This window comes from Stegostoma tigrinum, chromosome 40, assembly GCF_030684315.1.
Source record: "Stegostoma tigrinum isolate sSteTig4 chromosome 40, sSteTig4.hap1, whole genome shotgun sequence".
Taxonomy (NCBI): domain Eukaryota; kingdom Metazoa; phylum Chordata; class Chondrichthyes; order Orectolobiformes; family Stegostomatidae; genus Stegostoma; species Stegostoma tigrinum.
Genome location: NC_081393.1, coordinates 10,531,497 through 10,546,127, shown reverse-complemented (window position 1 = coordinate 10,546,127; position 14,631 = coordinate 10,531,497). Strand labels below are relative to the sequence as shown.

General features: G+C 43.2%; 1 protein-coding gene across 2 annotated transcripts in view; it reads right to left on the bottom strand.

The window, feature by feature from the left end:
- gck (glucokinase (hexokinase 4)) overlaps nucleotides 1–12,373 on the bottom strand; it is a 52,393-nt gene extending 40,020 nt beyond the window's left edge. For both annotated transcript variants that reach the window (XM_048523217.2, XM_048523218.2), the window contains exon 1: nucleotides 11,809–12,373. In XM_048523217.2, coding sequence (XP_048379174.1) covers nucleotides 11,809–11,853 — 45 coding nt within the window. In that variant the 5' untranslated portion in view covers nucleotides 11,854–12,373. The remainder of the gene's footprint in view (nucleotides 1–11,808) is intronic.
- Between the last annotated feature and the right edge of the window lie 2,258 nt (nucleotides 12,374–14,631).

Here is a 14,631-nt window from a genome sequence, read left to right as displayed (position 1 = left end):
GACCTTTTTGAAGTGGTAAGAGGCTGAGATCATCAGTCTCATCAGTCATATAACTGAAACATAGTTGGCAAAACATGAAAATGTTGATGATCATATTGTGTGATGGAGAGCATATGATGATGAAAAAGGAAACAGGAAAATAATTTTAGATGCTTGAAACATGGAAACATAAAGAGGTTGAAAAAAATTAGAGAGATGAGAGAAACACTGGGCAGAATTTTAAAGTGGGTTTCAGCACCTTGACTGAATAGGCGTGCCAAGGCCGCACGTACTTTCAGCAAGGCCTGTTCAGCAGTCTTTAGGAAGATTCCCCACGCACACAGGGACAGCTGCAGACAGGATACATGTGCAGCTGGCCCTGACGCACTGGAAGCCCCAACTGGAGAGCTGAGCATGGAGAGGACTCTGGGTTGGGAATTCCTCCATCCGGATCCCTCTTTGGAGCATGAAACCTTCATCTCCAATGGAGGGTTGATCAAGACAGGCACAGTCTGGTTGCTCAGGCTGTCTGCTTGCCTCCAATAGGACTTTTAAAAATTTTAGACTAGCTGTCCACCTCTACTCATAAAAAGATGATCCACAGCTGAGCTAACCATTGGAAATCTCCTTTGGTGTTGGCACTGTATTGAGGAACAATGTTGACAGGGCTACCTGTTCTTTCCCAGATCTCCAATTTCATCACTGTGTCTGTTCATGAGTGTCACCCTCTTCTGAGAAGATTGACTGCATGGATCTCCTTCTCTGTCTTGTCCTGTACCGCCCTAACATTTTTCATGCAAGCCAAACTGCTCCTTGGACACATTATGTCCATCTTTTCTTCTGGTCGCTGTCTGCTCCAGTGATGTGACTGAAATATAATAATCTTCTCACGGATGTTCGGTCCTAATTTTGTCTTTCTTCCAGCCAATTCCAGAACTTCCTCATTAGTTTTTTTTCCTCTGTGTAGACTTCTTTTCTGTCCACATCTCATTGGATTCAGCTTATCTTTGTTCATTGCCCATGTCTACGAGATATTGGGGCAGTATGGTGGCTCAGTGGTTAGCACTGCTGCCTCAACAGCGCCAGGGAACTGGGTTCAATTCCACCCTCGGGTGACTGTGTGGAATTTGCACATTCTCTCTGCACATTCTCCCTGCACAGTCTGTGTGGGTTTGCTCCGGGTTCCTCCCACAGTCTACAGATGTGCAGGCTAGGTGAATTGGTCATGCTAAATTGCCCATAGTGTTCAGGGATGTGTAGCTTAGGTGAGTTAAAGGGGATGCTCCAAGAGTCGGTGTGGACTTGTTGGGCCGAAGGACCTGTTTTGACACTGCAGGGATTCTCTGATCTATGATCTGTTATATGTAACATAGACTGAACATCATAGTATAGGAACAAGAATTGACCATTGAGCCATCCATCCAACCTGTTCTGTATCCCAGAGATGTTCACTTCAATGCCATTTCCCACACTATCTCCAATATAAGGATGTATTGACCTTGGAGCGAGGACCACATAGAATTATACTTGGACATCAGGGATTAAGATATGAAGACAGATTATGCAAATCAGGCCTGTGATCTCCAGAATTCAGAAAGCTGAAGTGATCCTATGTACTGGCAGGAAAAGACAGGGTAAATAAAAATAAACTATTTCTGCTAGGTGGGGATCCTAGGGCTAGGGGGCATAGTCTAAAAATTAGGGTCAAACCATTCAGAAGAATTGTTGGGAAGCATTTCTCTACACAATTGGTGGTCAAGGTTCGGAACTCTCTTCCAAAAATGGCAGCGGATGCTGGATCAATTGTTTATTTTAAATCTGAGATGGATACATTTTATGAGGGAAAGATATTGGGGAATATGGGTCAAAGACACGTATACGGAGTTAGGCCACAGATCAGCCAAGATCTCAATGAATGGCAGAACGGGACTGAGGGGCTGAATGGCCTCTTCATGTTCCTACATTGCATATCGCTGAGTAGCAGTTTCCAGAAACCAATCAATTTGTCTCTTGATCATGCTCCATGATTGAGCTTCCACAGCCTGATGGGGAAAAGAGTTTCAAAGATTCATCATCACCTGAGTGAGGAAATTCCCTGTTAATGTCAATAACTGCATCTCCCTTATCTTGAGATTAAGTCCCCTGGTTACAGAGTCACCAGCTAAGGGAAACATCCAATGTGTCAAGCCTGAATTTTTAAATTTCAAAGACATCATTCTTCAAACCTCGAGAGAATACTGATACAGTTTTCTTAATCTCTCCTCATAAACAAGCCTACTATCCATTTACGTCCAACAGCCATGTTCTAGCCCATTCACTTATCCAATCCAAGTCCTCTTGAACTTCCTTGCACCCTCCTCACAGCTTACATTTGGTGTCATCAGTAAATTTGTACATTTAGGAACAAGATGTTCCTCCTCAGATTCAAGTTTGGTTCACCAGTTCCACTCGAATACTTCAGGGTTTGGTAAATCTTGCCCACTGTCTGTTTCAAAGTGTGTTGTGATGGTCATTTGCTCGTTCGAGCCTTATATCAAATTACATTTGCTGGAAAATTATTCAATGTAATTAGCAATATGGCTAAGATCATTCTCCCTCTCTTAGGTTAGCATATTACAGAAGAGAGAACAGCAAAACAGTCATATCTTCTTTCTGTGAGCTCAAATCACTGTTTATTACCTTTGGAGTTTCCGCATTCCAACATTCCCTGTTTGCTGCTCTAATATCAAATTATATTTTTACCATAATCACTTTGATCTGTTTTCAGATTAAAATTGATTGATTCAGAATTTCTCATGAGATGTGACCAACTGTCTGATAAATTGGCGCATTCTGGTTTATGGTGTACCATGAGAGGCTGCTACACCATAATGCAAAGTGGTAGCATAACGATGGATTGAATTTAACCGACTACAATCAGATTGTCTTTGTGTGAATGGCCTGAAGAAATGACAGCAATTTCTCACATAAGGAGATTATTCGGTAGAAGAGACTGAGAAGCTGAGTCCGACCACTGGTACGATTACAAATATGAGACTGTAATCAACTGGAACGTAAACACCAATAACCTGCTCCAACACTCACTTTGGTTGCCATCATGATCTTTCGGCTCTCAATCTCATTTCAGCGTGGACCAGAAGGGGTCACCAGAACTGAATTCCAGAGGTGAAATGAGAGAGACAGCTTGGCTTTGAGGTAGCATTTGACTGAAAAAGACCCTGTAAAATTGGAAAATGACTCTTCCCTTCCTTTCCTTGTCTGTCTCCATCTCTGAGGAAAGATCATGGGCTCAAACACTATTCCTCACATCTTGCTTCCAGTAAAGCTCTTCAGCATTTTTCCAGTTTCTCTGCCCCTGTTGGATCTGTTCTGATTATATAATCTTCCTCAATAGTTCTTGTGTCATGTCTTCGATTTTCCTCGACTGAGGAATCCACACCAGTCTCTACTGTCACAGGGTCCTCGATGGTGTCAAATCCACTTCCTGTGTTTGTGCTGTATCATGTCAATTCCTCCCCCTTCTGAAACCCTAAGATGGCTCCCCTTATCCCCACATCTCATGCCACAAATATCCACACTCAACAAGTAAACCTTTCCCATTTAGTCAACTCTAGTGTGATGCCATCACCGAACACATCTTGCCTCTTGTATTTCAGTTTTCAGAAGAATCTGCTTGTTGCACAACACCAGTGGCCTGGTCCATATTCAAGAACACAGCAAACAACCAAACTAAGGTAATGAAATGTAAGGCTGGAAAAACACAGCAGGCCCAGCAGCATCTCAGGAGCACAAAAGCTGACGTTTCGGGCCTGGACCCTTCATTAGAGAGGGGGATGAGGTGAGGGTTCTGGAATAAATAGGGAGAGAGGGGGAGGCGGACCGAAGATGGTGAGAAAAGAAGATAGATGGAGAGGAGAGTATTGGTGGGGAGGTAGGGAGGGGATAGGTCAGTCCAGGGAAGACGGACAGGTCAAGGAGGTGGGATGAGGTTAGTAGGTAGGAGATGGAGGTGCGGCTTGGGGTGGGAGGAAGGGATGGGTGAGAGGAAGAACAGGTTAGGCAGGCAGAGACAGGTTGGACTGGTTTTGGGTTGCAGTGGGTGGAGGGGAAGATCTGGGCTGGTTGTGTGGTGCAGTGGGGGGAGGGGACGAACTGGGCTGGTTTTGGGATGCAGTGGGGGGAGGGGAGATTTTGAAGCTGGTGAAGTCCACATTGATACCATTGGGCTGCAGGGTTCCCAAGCGGAATATGAGTTGCTGTTCCTGCAACCTTCGGGTGGCATCATTGTGGCACTGCAGGAGGCCCATGATGGACATGTCATCTAAAGAATGGGAGTGGGAGTGGAAATGGTTCGCGACTGGAAGGTGCAGTTGTTTATTGCTAACCGAGCGGAGGTGTTCTACAAAGCAGTCCCCAAGCCTCCGCTTGGTTTCCCCAATGTAGAGGAAGCCACACCGGGTACAGTGGATGCAGTATACCACATTGGCAGATGTGCAGGTGAAACTATGTGTGCCAATATTATTACAGAATTCATGAACAAGTGTGTAGAGGACTGCGTACCTCAGATGCACCTGTTTCTTCAGTCACCACTACAGACGTCAGATTGACCTTTTTGAGAGTGAACCCATGGAAAGCTACTGGCCCAGATGGAGACCATGGCTGTGCATTCTGATCTTGCATGCACCAGCTGGCGGGAGTATTCATTGACGTCTTTAACCTCTCATGAAGTTCCCACCTGCTTCAAGAAGACCACCATCCTCCCAGAATGAAAGAAAAGTCAAGCTTGCTTCAATGACTACCTCGAAGTGACTATGACCTCCATTATTATGAAGTGCTTTGAATGGTTAGTCATGACTCATATCAACTCTAGCCTCCCAACCTGGCTTGATCCCTTGTATTTTGCCTATTGTCGCAACAGGTCCATCTCCCTGGCCCAACACTCATCCCTGGAACATCTGGATAATGAGGGACCTGTGTCAGACTCCTGTTCATTGAAGGTGAAGCTGTAGTCAACACCATAATTTCAATCAAAGCAATCTCCAAACACTGAGGCCGATATCTCTGCTGTGCCCTCTGCAACCGGATCCTCAATTTCTTGGCCAACAGACCGAAATCAGTGAGAATAGGCAACAGCATCTCTTCCATGATAATCCTCAACACCGGCACCTTACAAGGCTGTATACACAGCCTTTTGTTTTACATTCTGTACACCCATGACTGTGTGGTCAAATTTCAGCCTAACTCCACCTACAAGTTCACTGAAAACACGGCTATTGCAGGCTGGATCTCAAACGATGACAAGACAGAATAAAGGAAAGAGATAGAGTGCTTGGTGGCATGGTGTAAAAATAACAATATTTCCATCAACAGGTGGTCAGGAAACAAGGTGGAGGGCACACCCCTATCTATATCAATAGAGTTGAGATGGAGATGGTTAAGAATGTCAAGTTCGTGGGAGTGACAGTCAAAAATAATCTGTCCTGGTCCTCCCATGTTGATGCAATGGTCAAGAAGGCACAACAATGTCTCTACTTCCTCAGGAGATTAAGGAAATTCGCATGTCTGTAAAGATTGCTATTAATTTTTATACAGGCACCACAGAAAATATTCTTTCTGAAACATCATGGGCTTAGTATGGCAACTGCTCTGTCAATGAGAGTAAAAATACTACAGGCAGTTGTGAACTCAGCCCAGTCCATCATGCAAAGCAACCTGCCATCCACTGACTCCACCTACACTTCTCACTGCCCCAGGAAGGCAGCCAACATTGTCAAAGACCCCTCCCACCCCAGTTATAATCTCTTCTAACCTCTTCCGTCAGGCAGAAGATACAAAAGCTTTAACACATGTAACAACAGATTGAAGAATAGCTTCTTCGCCACTGTTAAGAATAAACCTCTCAAATTTTAAAAGTAATATTGCCCTCGCTCTTTGTCCATCTTCTCTGCAGCCGACATTGTATTCCTCGCTCAGTACTAACACCTTTATGCACTTTGAATGGTATGATTTGCCTGTACTGCATGCAAAACTGTACCATTTTTTCACTGTACCTTGGTACGTGACACTAATAAATCAAATCAAATCAAATCAAATCAATAGTTCATTCTTCTATCATCACAACGTCTCATCCACTTCCTACATGTCTCCATGCAGCATGAGAAAAGACAACACCTGCTCTTTCACTTCATCTCTCCAACTGTGCAATGTTCCAAACACTGCTTCCAAGTGACACAGTAACTTGAATATATTTGTTTCAGGTTGTTGACTTGCTCATTGAGCTGGCTTGTTCTCATTCAGACGTTTTGTCACCATGCTAGGTGACTTCACCAGTGGAGCCTCTGATGAAGCGGTGTTATTCTACTCCACTTGAAATTTATACTGTCGGGTCTGTTATAGTGATTAATGTCATTTCTGGTTTTGATCTGTATGGGTTTGTATATGGGGTCCAATTCTATATGCTTGTTGACTGCATCACAGGTGGAGAACCGCAAAATGGCATGACAGACACTCCTGAATATTGGTCCATTCAGGCAATGAAGGCCATCAACTGGGACAAAGTAACCATAGTAACACAAGTCAAACTTGGACATGCACAGGAATTCCTAGAGGCATGGTTCTCCACCCAAACCCATACAGATCAAATCTGGAAATGACGTGACTCACAATAACGGACATACAGTATAAATTCCTAGTGGAGTAGAATAACATCATCCACTGACGATGTTACCCACGATGACAAAACATCCAAATGAGAACAAGCCAGCTTGGTGACCAAGGCAACAACCTCATCCACAAACAGAGCTACAGATCTTTGCCAAAACTTTAAATACATTTGTTTCAATTCAGCCATTGTATTTTCTGCTTATAATGTGGTTAGTTCCAAACTGTGGAGAAAAATATGCAGATTGAGTAATCTCCTTGCAGAATACCTCTGTTCAGACTGCAATCACAACCCTGAGCTTTGGGTAGCTTGCTATTTCAATTCTTCAACTTGCTTGCACATGGTTATGTCCTGTCTTGGCTTACCACAGTGTTCCAATTAAGCTCAATGCAAGCTTGAAAAACATATCTTTTGATGTGGCACTTTACATCCTGCTGGCTGCATATGAATCTGTCCATGACAGGGATACACAGGCAAGGTGGGTTAGCCATGAGAGATACAGGATTACACAGATAGGGTGGGGGGATGTGCCTGGGTGGGTTACTCTTCAGTGGGTCAGTGTGAACCCAAATGGCCTGCTTCCACACTGTAGGGGTTCTATGATTCTGGAGTCAATACTGAGTTCAAAAATTTCATGTGAGAATCTCTGTCACAACCCAATTTCCTTTGCTTGGATTTTTTGCAGCCCTAATCTTTTGGTTTTGGAAGGCAGCTGTTCATTATTCTGCAATTCAAACCTCACTGGATACATAATTTATATTTTAAACTTGTCCATTTTAATTTCCTTTGGCTTTGACCTCCAGCTTTTTCTGTAGTTCTTGTTTCAATCTCTCCCCGCTGAAAATTGCATTTCCAAATTTTCCCAATTGTGATGAAAGTTCATTAATCTAAAACTCTGATTTTCTCTTCACCCAGATGTTCACAGACATGATGATATTTTCACAACATTTTTATTTTCAATTTCCTGCATCCTCAATATTTTGCCCTTGTGTCAGAGGCTGATGCAAATTATTACCTTCCAGTCTTTCTATTTTTAACAAGTCAGTTATGTGATACAATACTCCCTTGCTTGCCTCGTGAATGCAGTTCCAACAACACTCAAGAAGCATGAAACCATTCAGGATAAAATAGCCTGTTTGCATCCCATGCACCACATTGACGATTCACTTCCAACACCAATAATGCGCAATGCTTTCCGTGTGTACGACCTAGAAGATGTAGGTTGTTTCTGGTTTGTGGTTTCTTCAAAAGGACCTTCTAATTTGGCAATTTTTTTTCTATTCATTTGTGGGATGTGAACGTCACTCGCTGGCCAGCATTTCTTGCCCATCCCTAGTTGCCCTTGAGAAGGTGGTGCTGAGCTGCCTCCTTAAACCATTGCAGTCCTCCTGCTGTAGGTTGATCCACCATGCTATAAGGGAGGGAATTCTAGGATTTCAACCTAGCAACAGTGAAGGAACGACGATATATTTCCAAGTTAGGATGGTGAGTGACTTGGAGGGGAACTTTGAGATGGTGGTGTTCTCATATGTCTGCTGCTCTTGCCCTTCTAGATAGAAGTGGTCATGAGTTTAGAAGGTGCTGTCTGAGGTCCTTGGGTGAATTTCCGTAGTGAAGCTTGTAGATAGTACACATTGCTGCTACTGAACGTTGATGGTGGAGTGACTGGATGCTTATGGATATAGTGCCAATTAATCGGGCTGCTTTATCCTGGATGGTGTTAAGCTTCTTGAGTGTTGTTGGGGCTGCACCCATCCCAGGCAAGTGGATTTGTGCTTTGTAGATGAGGACAGTGTTTGAAGAGTCAGCAGGTGAAATACTCGCTGCAGTATTCCTAGCTTCTTGCCTCTTCTAGTAGCCACTGTGATTGCATGGTGAGTCCAGTTGAGTTTCTGGTCAATGATAACCTCCACAGGATATTGACAGTGGGATATTCGGTGATGGTAACACCATTGAATATCAAGGGGTGGTGGCTAGATTCTCTCTTATTGGTGATGGTCAAAGCCTGGCATTTGGGTGGCGCGAATGTCACTAGCCACATGTCAGCACAAGCCTGGATACTGTCCAGATCTTGCTGCTTTTGAACACGGACTGCTTCAGTATCTAAGGAGTCACGAGTGGTGCTGAACATTGTGCAATGACCGGTGAACATCCCCACTTCTGACCTAATGATGGAGCGAAGGTCATTGATGAAGCAGCTGAAAATGATTAGGTCGAGGACACTACCCTGAGGAACTCCTGCAGAGATGCCCTGGAGCCAAGATGATTGACCTCCAACAACCACAACCATCTTCCCATGTGTCAGGTATGAATCCAACCACCAGAGAGTTTGTCCCCTGACACCCCTGGATACCAGTTTTGTGAGGGCTCCTTAATGCCACAATCAGTTGAATGCAGCCTTGATAGCAAGGGTTGTCACTCTCACCTCACCTCTGGAATTCAGCTCTTTTGACTATGTTTGAACTAAGGCTGTAATGAGGTCAGGAGCTGTGTTGCCTTGGTGGAAACCAATCTGGGCATCTCTGAGCAGGGATAGTAGGAACTGCAGATGCTGAAGAATCTGAGATAACAAGGTGTAGAGCTGGATGAACACAGCAGGCCAAGCAGCATCAGAGGAGCAGGAAGGTTGACGTTTCAGGCCAAGACCTAGCTTGGCCTGCTGTGTTCATCCAACTCTACACCTTGTTGTCTCTGAGCAGGTGCTGCTTGCTAGCACTGTTGATGACATCTTCCATCACTTTACTGATGATTGCAAGTAGACTAATGGGGCAGTAATTGGCCGAGTTGGATTTATCCTGCTGTCTATGTATGGGACATACTTGGGCAGTTTTCCACATTGTTGGGTTGATACCAGTGTTGTAACTGTCCTGGAACAGCTTGGCTCAGGGAACGGCAAGTTCTGGAGGACAAGTCTTCAGTACTATTGCCGGAATGTTGTCAGGACTCATAGATATTGCAGTATCCAGTGTCGCCTACCGTTTCTTGACATCACAGGGAGTGAATCAAATTGGCTAAAGACTGGTATCTGTAAAGTTAGGGACTACTGGAGGAGGCCAAGATGGATTATCCACTCGGCACTTCTGGCTGAAGATGGCTGCGGACACTTCAGCCTTATCCTTTGCACTGATGTGCTGGGCTTTTCCATCATTGAGTATGGGAATATTTGTGGAGCCCCCTCCTCCAGCGAGTTGTTAAACTGTCCACCGCCATTCAGGATGTGGCAGGACTGCGGAGCTTAGATATGATTCATTGGTTGTGGAAACACTTAGCTCTGTTTATCACTCGCTGCTTTTGCTGTTTGGTGTGCAAGTAGTCCTGTTTGGTGGCTTCACCAGGTTGATACCTCATCTTCAGGCATGCCTGGTCCTGCTCCTGGCATGCCCTCCTGCGCTCTCTATTGAACAAGGGTTGATTCCCTGGCTTGATGGTAATGGTTGAGTGGGGGATATGCTGGGCCATGAGGTTACAGATTATGCTGAAGTACAATTCTGCTGTTGATGGCCCACAGTGCCTCATGAATGCACAGTCTTGAGCGAAGCCTGTCCCATTTAGCACGGTGATAGTGTCACACAATACGATGGAAGTTATTCTCAACATGAAGGCAGGACTTCGACTCCAAAACAACTGTGTGATGGTCACTCTTACCAATACTGTCATGGACAGATGCAACTGCAGCTGGCAGATTAGTAAGGATGAGATCAAGTATACTCTTCCCTGTAGTTGGTTCCCTTACCACGTGCCACAGACCCAGTCTAGCAGCTATGCCCGTTAGGACCCAACCAGCTCGATCAGTAGTACTGCTGCTGAGCCACTCTTGATGGTGGACATTGAAATCCCCCAACCAGAGTACATTTTATGCCCTTGCCGTCCTCAGTTATTCCTCTAAGTGTTGTTCAACATTGAGGAGTACTTTCACCGTCTGGTCAGAGAAGAGCTGCGTAAACAGCAACTATATCTATCAAGTTGCACTATGTCCAGACTTGGAAATGTACCCCAATATATGTTCCTTCATTGTCAGTGAGTTGAGAGCCTGAAACTCACTCCTTGACAGGGACTACCTGCATTTCATGGATTACAGTGGTTCAACAGGTTGACTTGCCACCTCTCAGGGGCAATTATGGAATGGCCCTCCCAGTGATGACAACATCCCATAAATGAAAAAAGTTCTGCAAGGGCTTGTTGGAGTTGACATAAAGAGGCTGTTTGCACTGCTTTCAGAGTTCAAAATATATATCTTCAGATTTATCTTCACAGAACTGCATTTAGTTACAAAAGATGGATTGTTAAAAGAATTCTTCTGACTTCAAATGTAAACCGGCTCAGTTTTGGCAGTGGCCACAACAATTAAATGCTATGATGGTAAAGAGACGTAAATCACAAACATCTACAACATGGAATTTCATATTATTAAGCCCCTGCTCTTACTGCGATAAAACATAAAGAATGAAACACACATATGGTGCCAAAAGTAGATGCACCAGTAAATGCACCAATTTTCTGCACCAGATGAGAGAACAGAAATTTTAAGAAGCAACTTAATCTCATGCAGTGCTTTTTTTTAAACAGTAGATCCACTACTTATTCAAAAACAAACCATTTCAAAACTTCAGTGTTTTTCTGGAACAAATTGGGCAAGACAAAATGAACTGATTGGAAATTCTCAAACTCAAAGCATGACTATTTAAACAAAACGGTAAAGATGGAGCAACGTATTAAGGAGCTTCAGAGAGACGACATTCAGATTTTTAACATCCTGCACTTACAATGGTGGTCTTTAAATATATATTCGCACAACAACTGCAAGAACTGTCCTACTGAGGGCGATGTTATTCCAACTATAGTGTTGGAATTTAACTTATGAAAACGAACTTAGGTTTAAGAAAACCATCATTCCATTTCCCTTTACAACCTCGCTTTCTACAAGCAGGAAGGTTTTAGATGCCCATTCAAACAACATACATAACAATTCAACTTCCCGGAAAACAAAGAAATATAAAAAGCATTGTAAGTTTCAACTCAAGAGAACCATTTTCATTTCTAGCTCCTTGGCAAAAAAAAGGTATAAGTCAATGCCAAATTAAACAAACAAAAAATAAGTTAACTCGTTTTGGAAAAAAGTAATATTTACTCTTATGCTGCGCCAGCTCATTAGAAAGGGCCGGATTTACCTTCTGCATCCTACTGTGTTCAATTCTGGTTCTGTTACTCGGCATTTATGCCAATGTTTGGGGTGGAGGGTCTCAGCTCTGAAGATTCACCAGTTCACAACTGCCGCGGTAGCTCCTTCAGCAGGTTTTTTTTTAAATCCCGCCCTGTTACTCCCCTCCCCGATCTTGTCTCTCGGATTTATTTGTCCCAAACTGTGTCCTTGATGGGGTCTGCAATGGATCTGTTAGGTATGTCGCCCTCTTGCCCCGTCTCCCCCTCACGGACGCATTTCTTGCTCCTTTTGGTTCTTCAGAACCTTTTCAGCCGCCCGTCACCATGGAGACGGGGCCTGCCCCTAGTAACCGAGCCTACTTCCGCAAACCAGGGATCGGCACAGAGCCCTGGCAGGAGCAGCTTCCTTGCCCACCGTGGAGGTTGTTTCCAGCATCCACAACGCGCACAGTCAGCCTTCAGCATGCGGTGCTGCTGCCAGCTCTCAGTCACCATCACCAGACAGCCCAAAACACATTGACTGGTCCTCCGGAGAAACCCAACATCGGCCACACAGAGAGAGCCGACGTGGAAGATGACAACAGGCAGGAAAATAGAGATGGTAGGAACTGCCGATGCTGGACAATCTGTTATAGGAAAATTGACAGGCGTTTACACAAGTTGGTCCACTGCCACAATCATGCTTTTTTTCAAAAAGGTGATGTCTTAATGGTTCAGTAGTATAAAATTAGTCAGAAAGATATCCACCCTCAATCAGTCAGGAAAGAACAGCAAGGGGTTGAGGTAAATAAAAAGGTGACATAAAAGAGGCCTCAGTTGATGTACTCTCCACCTTAGAGTTTGAACGCTGTGGGTTTGCATTACGACTTGAGAAAAGATAGCACAAATCTGAAGTTTGGCTCCATGGTGCAGCACTAAGGGTGCAGCTTTCCTGTAAAACATATGAAGAGATGCTAAGTTCCTCTGTCGCCCTATTGAAGTGTGAGGAAGTGACCAAACTAACTGAGCAGATATGATCAAGATCAAATTGTTCTTTGTCAAAACTGGTTTGTACCTGACTGTAAAGTACTTCAGCAGACCTTGGGTTCACAATAAATGCTGAATGAATGCAAGCTTTTTTGGCTTTGCTGAGATGGATAATTAAACATGAAATAACTTGAACATACTAATGACATCTTCAAATTGTGTCTGAGCACAATTTTACTGAAGCTACTCAAATTTATTTTAATCTGCATGATATTTTATATTGGGGAGGAGTAGGATTCGACTTCAGGCTTCAATCATTCAGTGTTGAACATGTGCAAAATCAAATTTTACATCGATCCAAATTAAAGTATGATGACATTCTGAAAAGATCGGTGCCAAAATTACAACTATTTTCAGTCTTGCAGAACAGCAAAAAGCTAGAATTGTATTTGAATTTGGAACTGTGCCACATATGAAATTTCTCCTTCCAAATCCCAAGGGCACAGCTCATATTCTCATGAAATGTTTCAAATATTAAATCATATTTCCTTCAAACTACTTTTGGACCTGTCAGAGTTAACAAGAAATCAAGGACGGTGCCAGTTCACAATCCAGATGACAAGATTTAATCAAGGCCAGATGACCTCACTGCTTGTATACTGTTTGTCATCTTCAAGAACTTAATCCTTCATCTCCTGAACAATTTCTTTTGCAAAGGGCAGTTATGCTTGAGCCATAAGTTGTATAAGTGTTGCTCTGCAGGTAAAGGATGCTTGAGATGTGGATTACCACAAAGATTGATTTGTCTCCTTTCAACAAGTTGATTCTTGGATTGCATGGCCTTCTGGGGAATATTTGGTGCTACCCTGATCCTGTGAAAGTTGAACACATGGCTAAAAATTGGTCTTGATGCATATTAATCGAACTCATCTTTTGGCTTTTGTTGAAAGGGTCACAAACACATGGAAAATCTGTAGCTAGAAATTACAACTTCGCCCCAGGCAGATGACTTCTGTGTGATTTGCTTCAAGTGGTAATTGTGATTTTTAGATTGTTGGCATTAGTCTGGTGTATGGAAATCATTGAGTATTTCCTTCCTGCAGAGTTACAACATGCTCAATTAACACAAAATATTTGTTGATGATTATAGTTTTTTGTCAGGTCTCCTGAATTAGAATGTGCTAAGTGACATTTTTCATAATAATTGACATTATTCAGATTCAAGAGTTTAGAATTCTTCATGATTCTCTTTCGTATTCAAGTATAGTGCAACAAACACGTGACCAACTTGCATTAAATCTAAGAGGCAAAATTGCAGTGAATTGCTGTAAAAAGCGACATTTCGATGCCTTTACTCTTGACTCATCAGGATTGAATTGCAATACCAAATTTCAAAGAAAAGAAACATAAATTAACTAGTGGGGAATCCCCATGGCAATACGTTGACCAGGGTTGCATCGTAGCAATTTAAACAAAGACCAAGGATCATTACTGACTTCTCCAAAACTAGTGTCTCATTGAGTCCACTTTGCAGTCAATCACCACAGTTCTCAAGCAATATAAATTGTTGCTCCTTGGTTGAAATGTGGTCATCTTTGCAGTTCTATCCTGGTGAGAACAAGACACAAAGCTTTGACAGCATGTCAGTTTTTCCAAAAACTATCAAGTTCAGTACAAAGCAAATATTTGAGTTTGTTTAGTGTATCCATTTCATTTCTGAAAATTCTTCATCCATTGCTAGAACTGTTAAATGACAGGATTGCTTCAAAGTCAATTGATGACAAGGTTCACTGTGATGTTCCAGTGTTGGCTGCTTCAATTTGTTGACCAAAAGCAAATTGGTCTACCTGTAAATGAACAGCGTC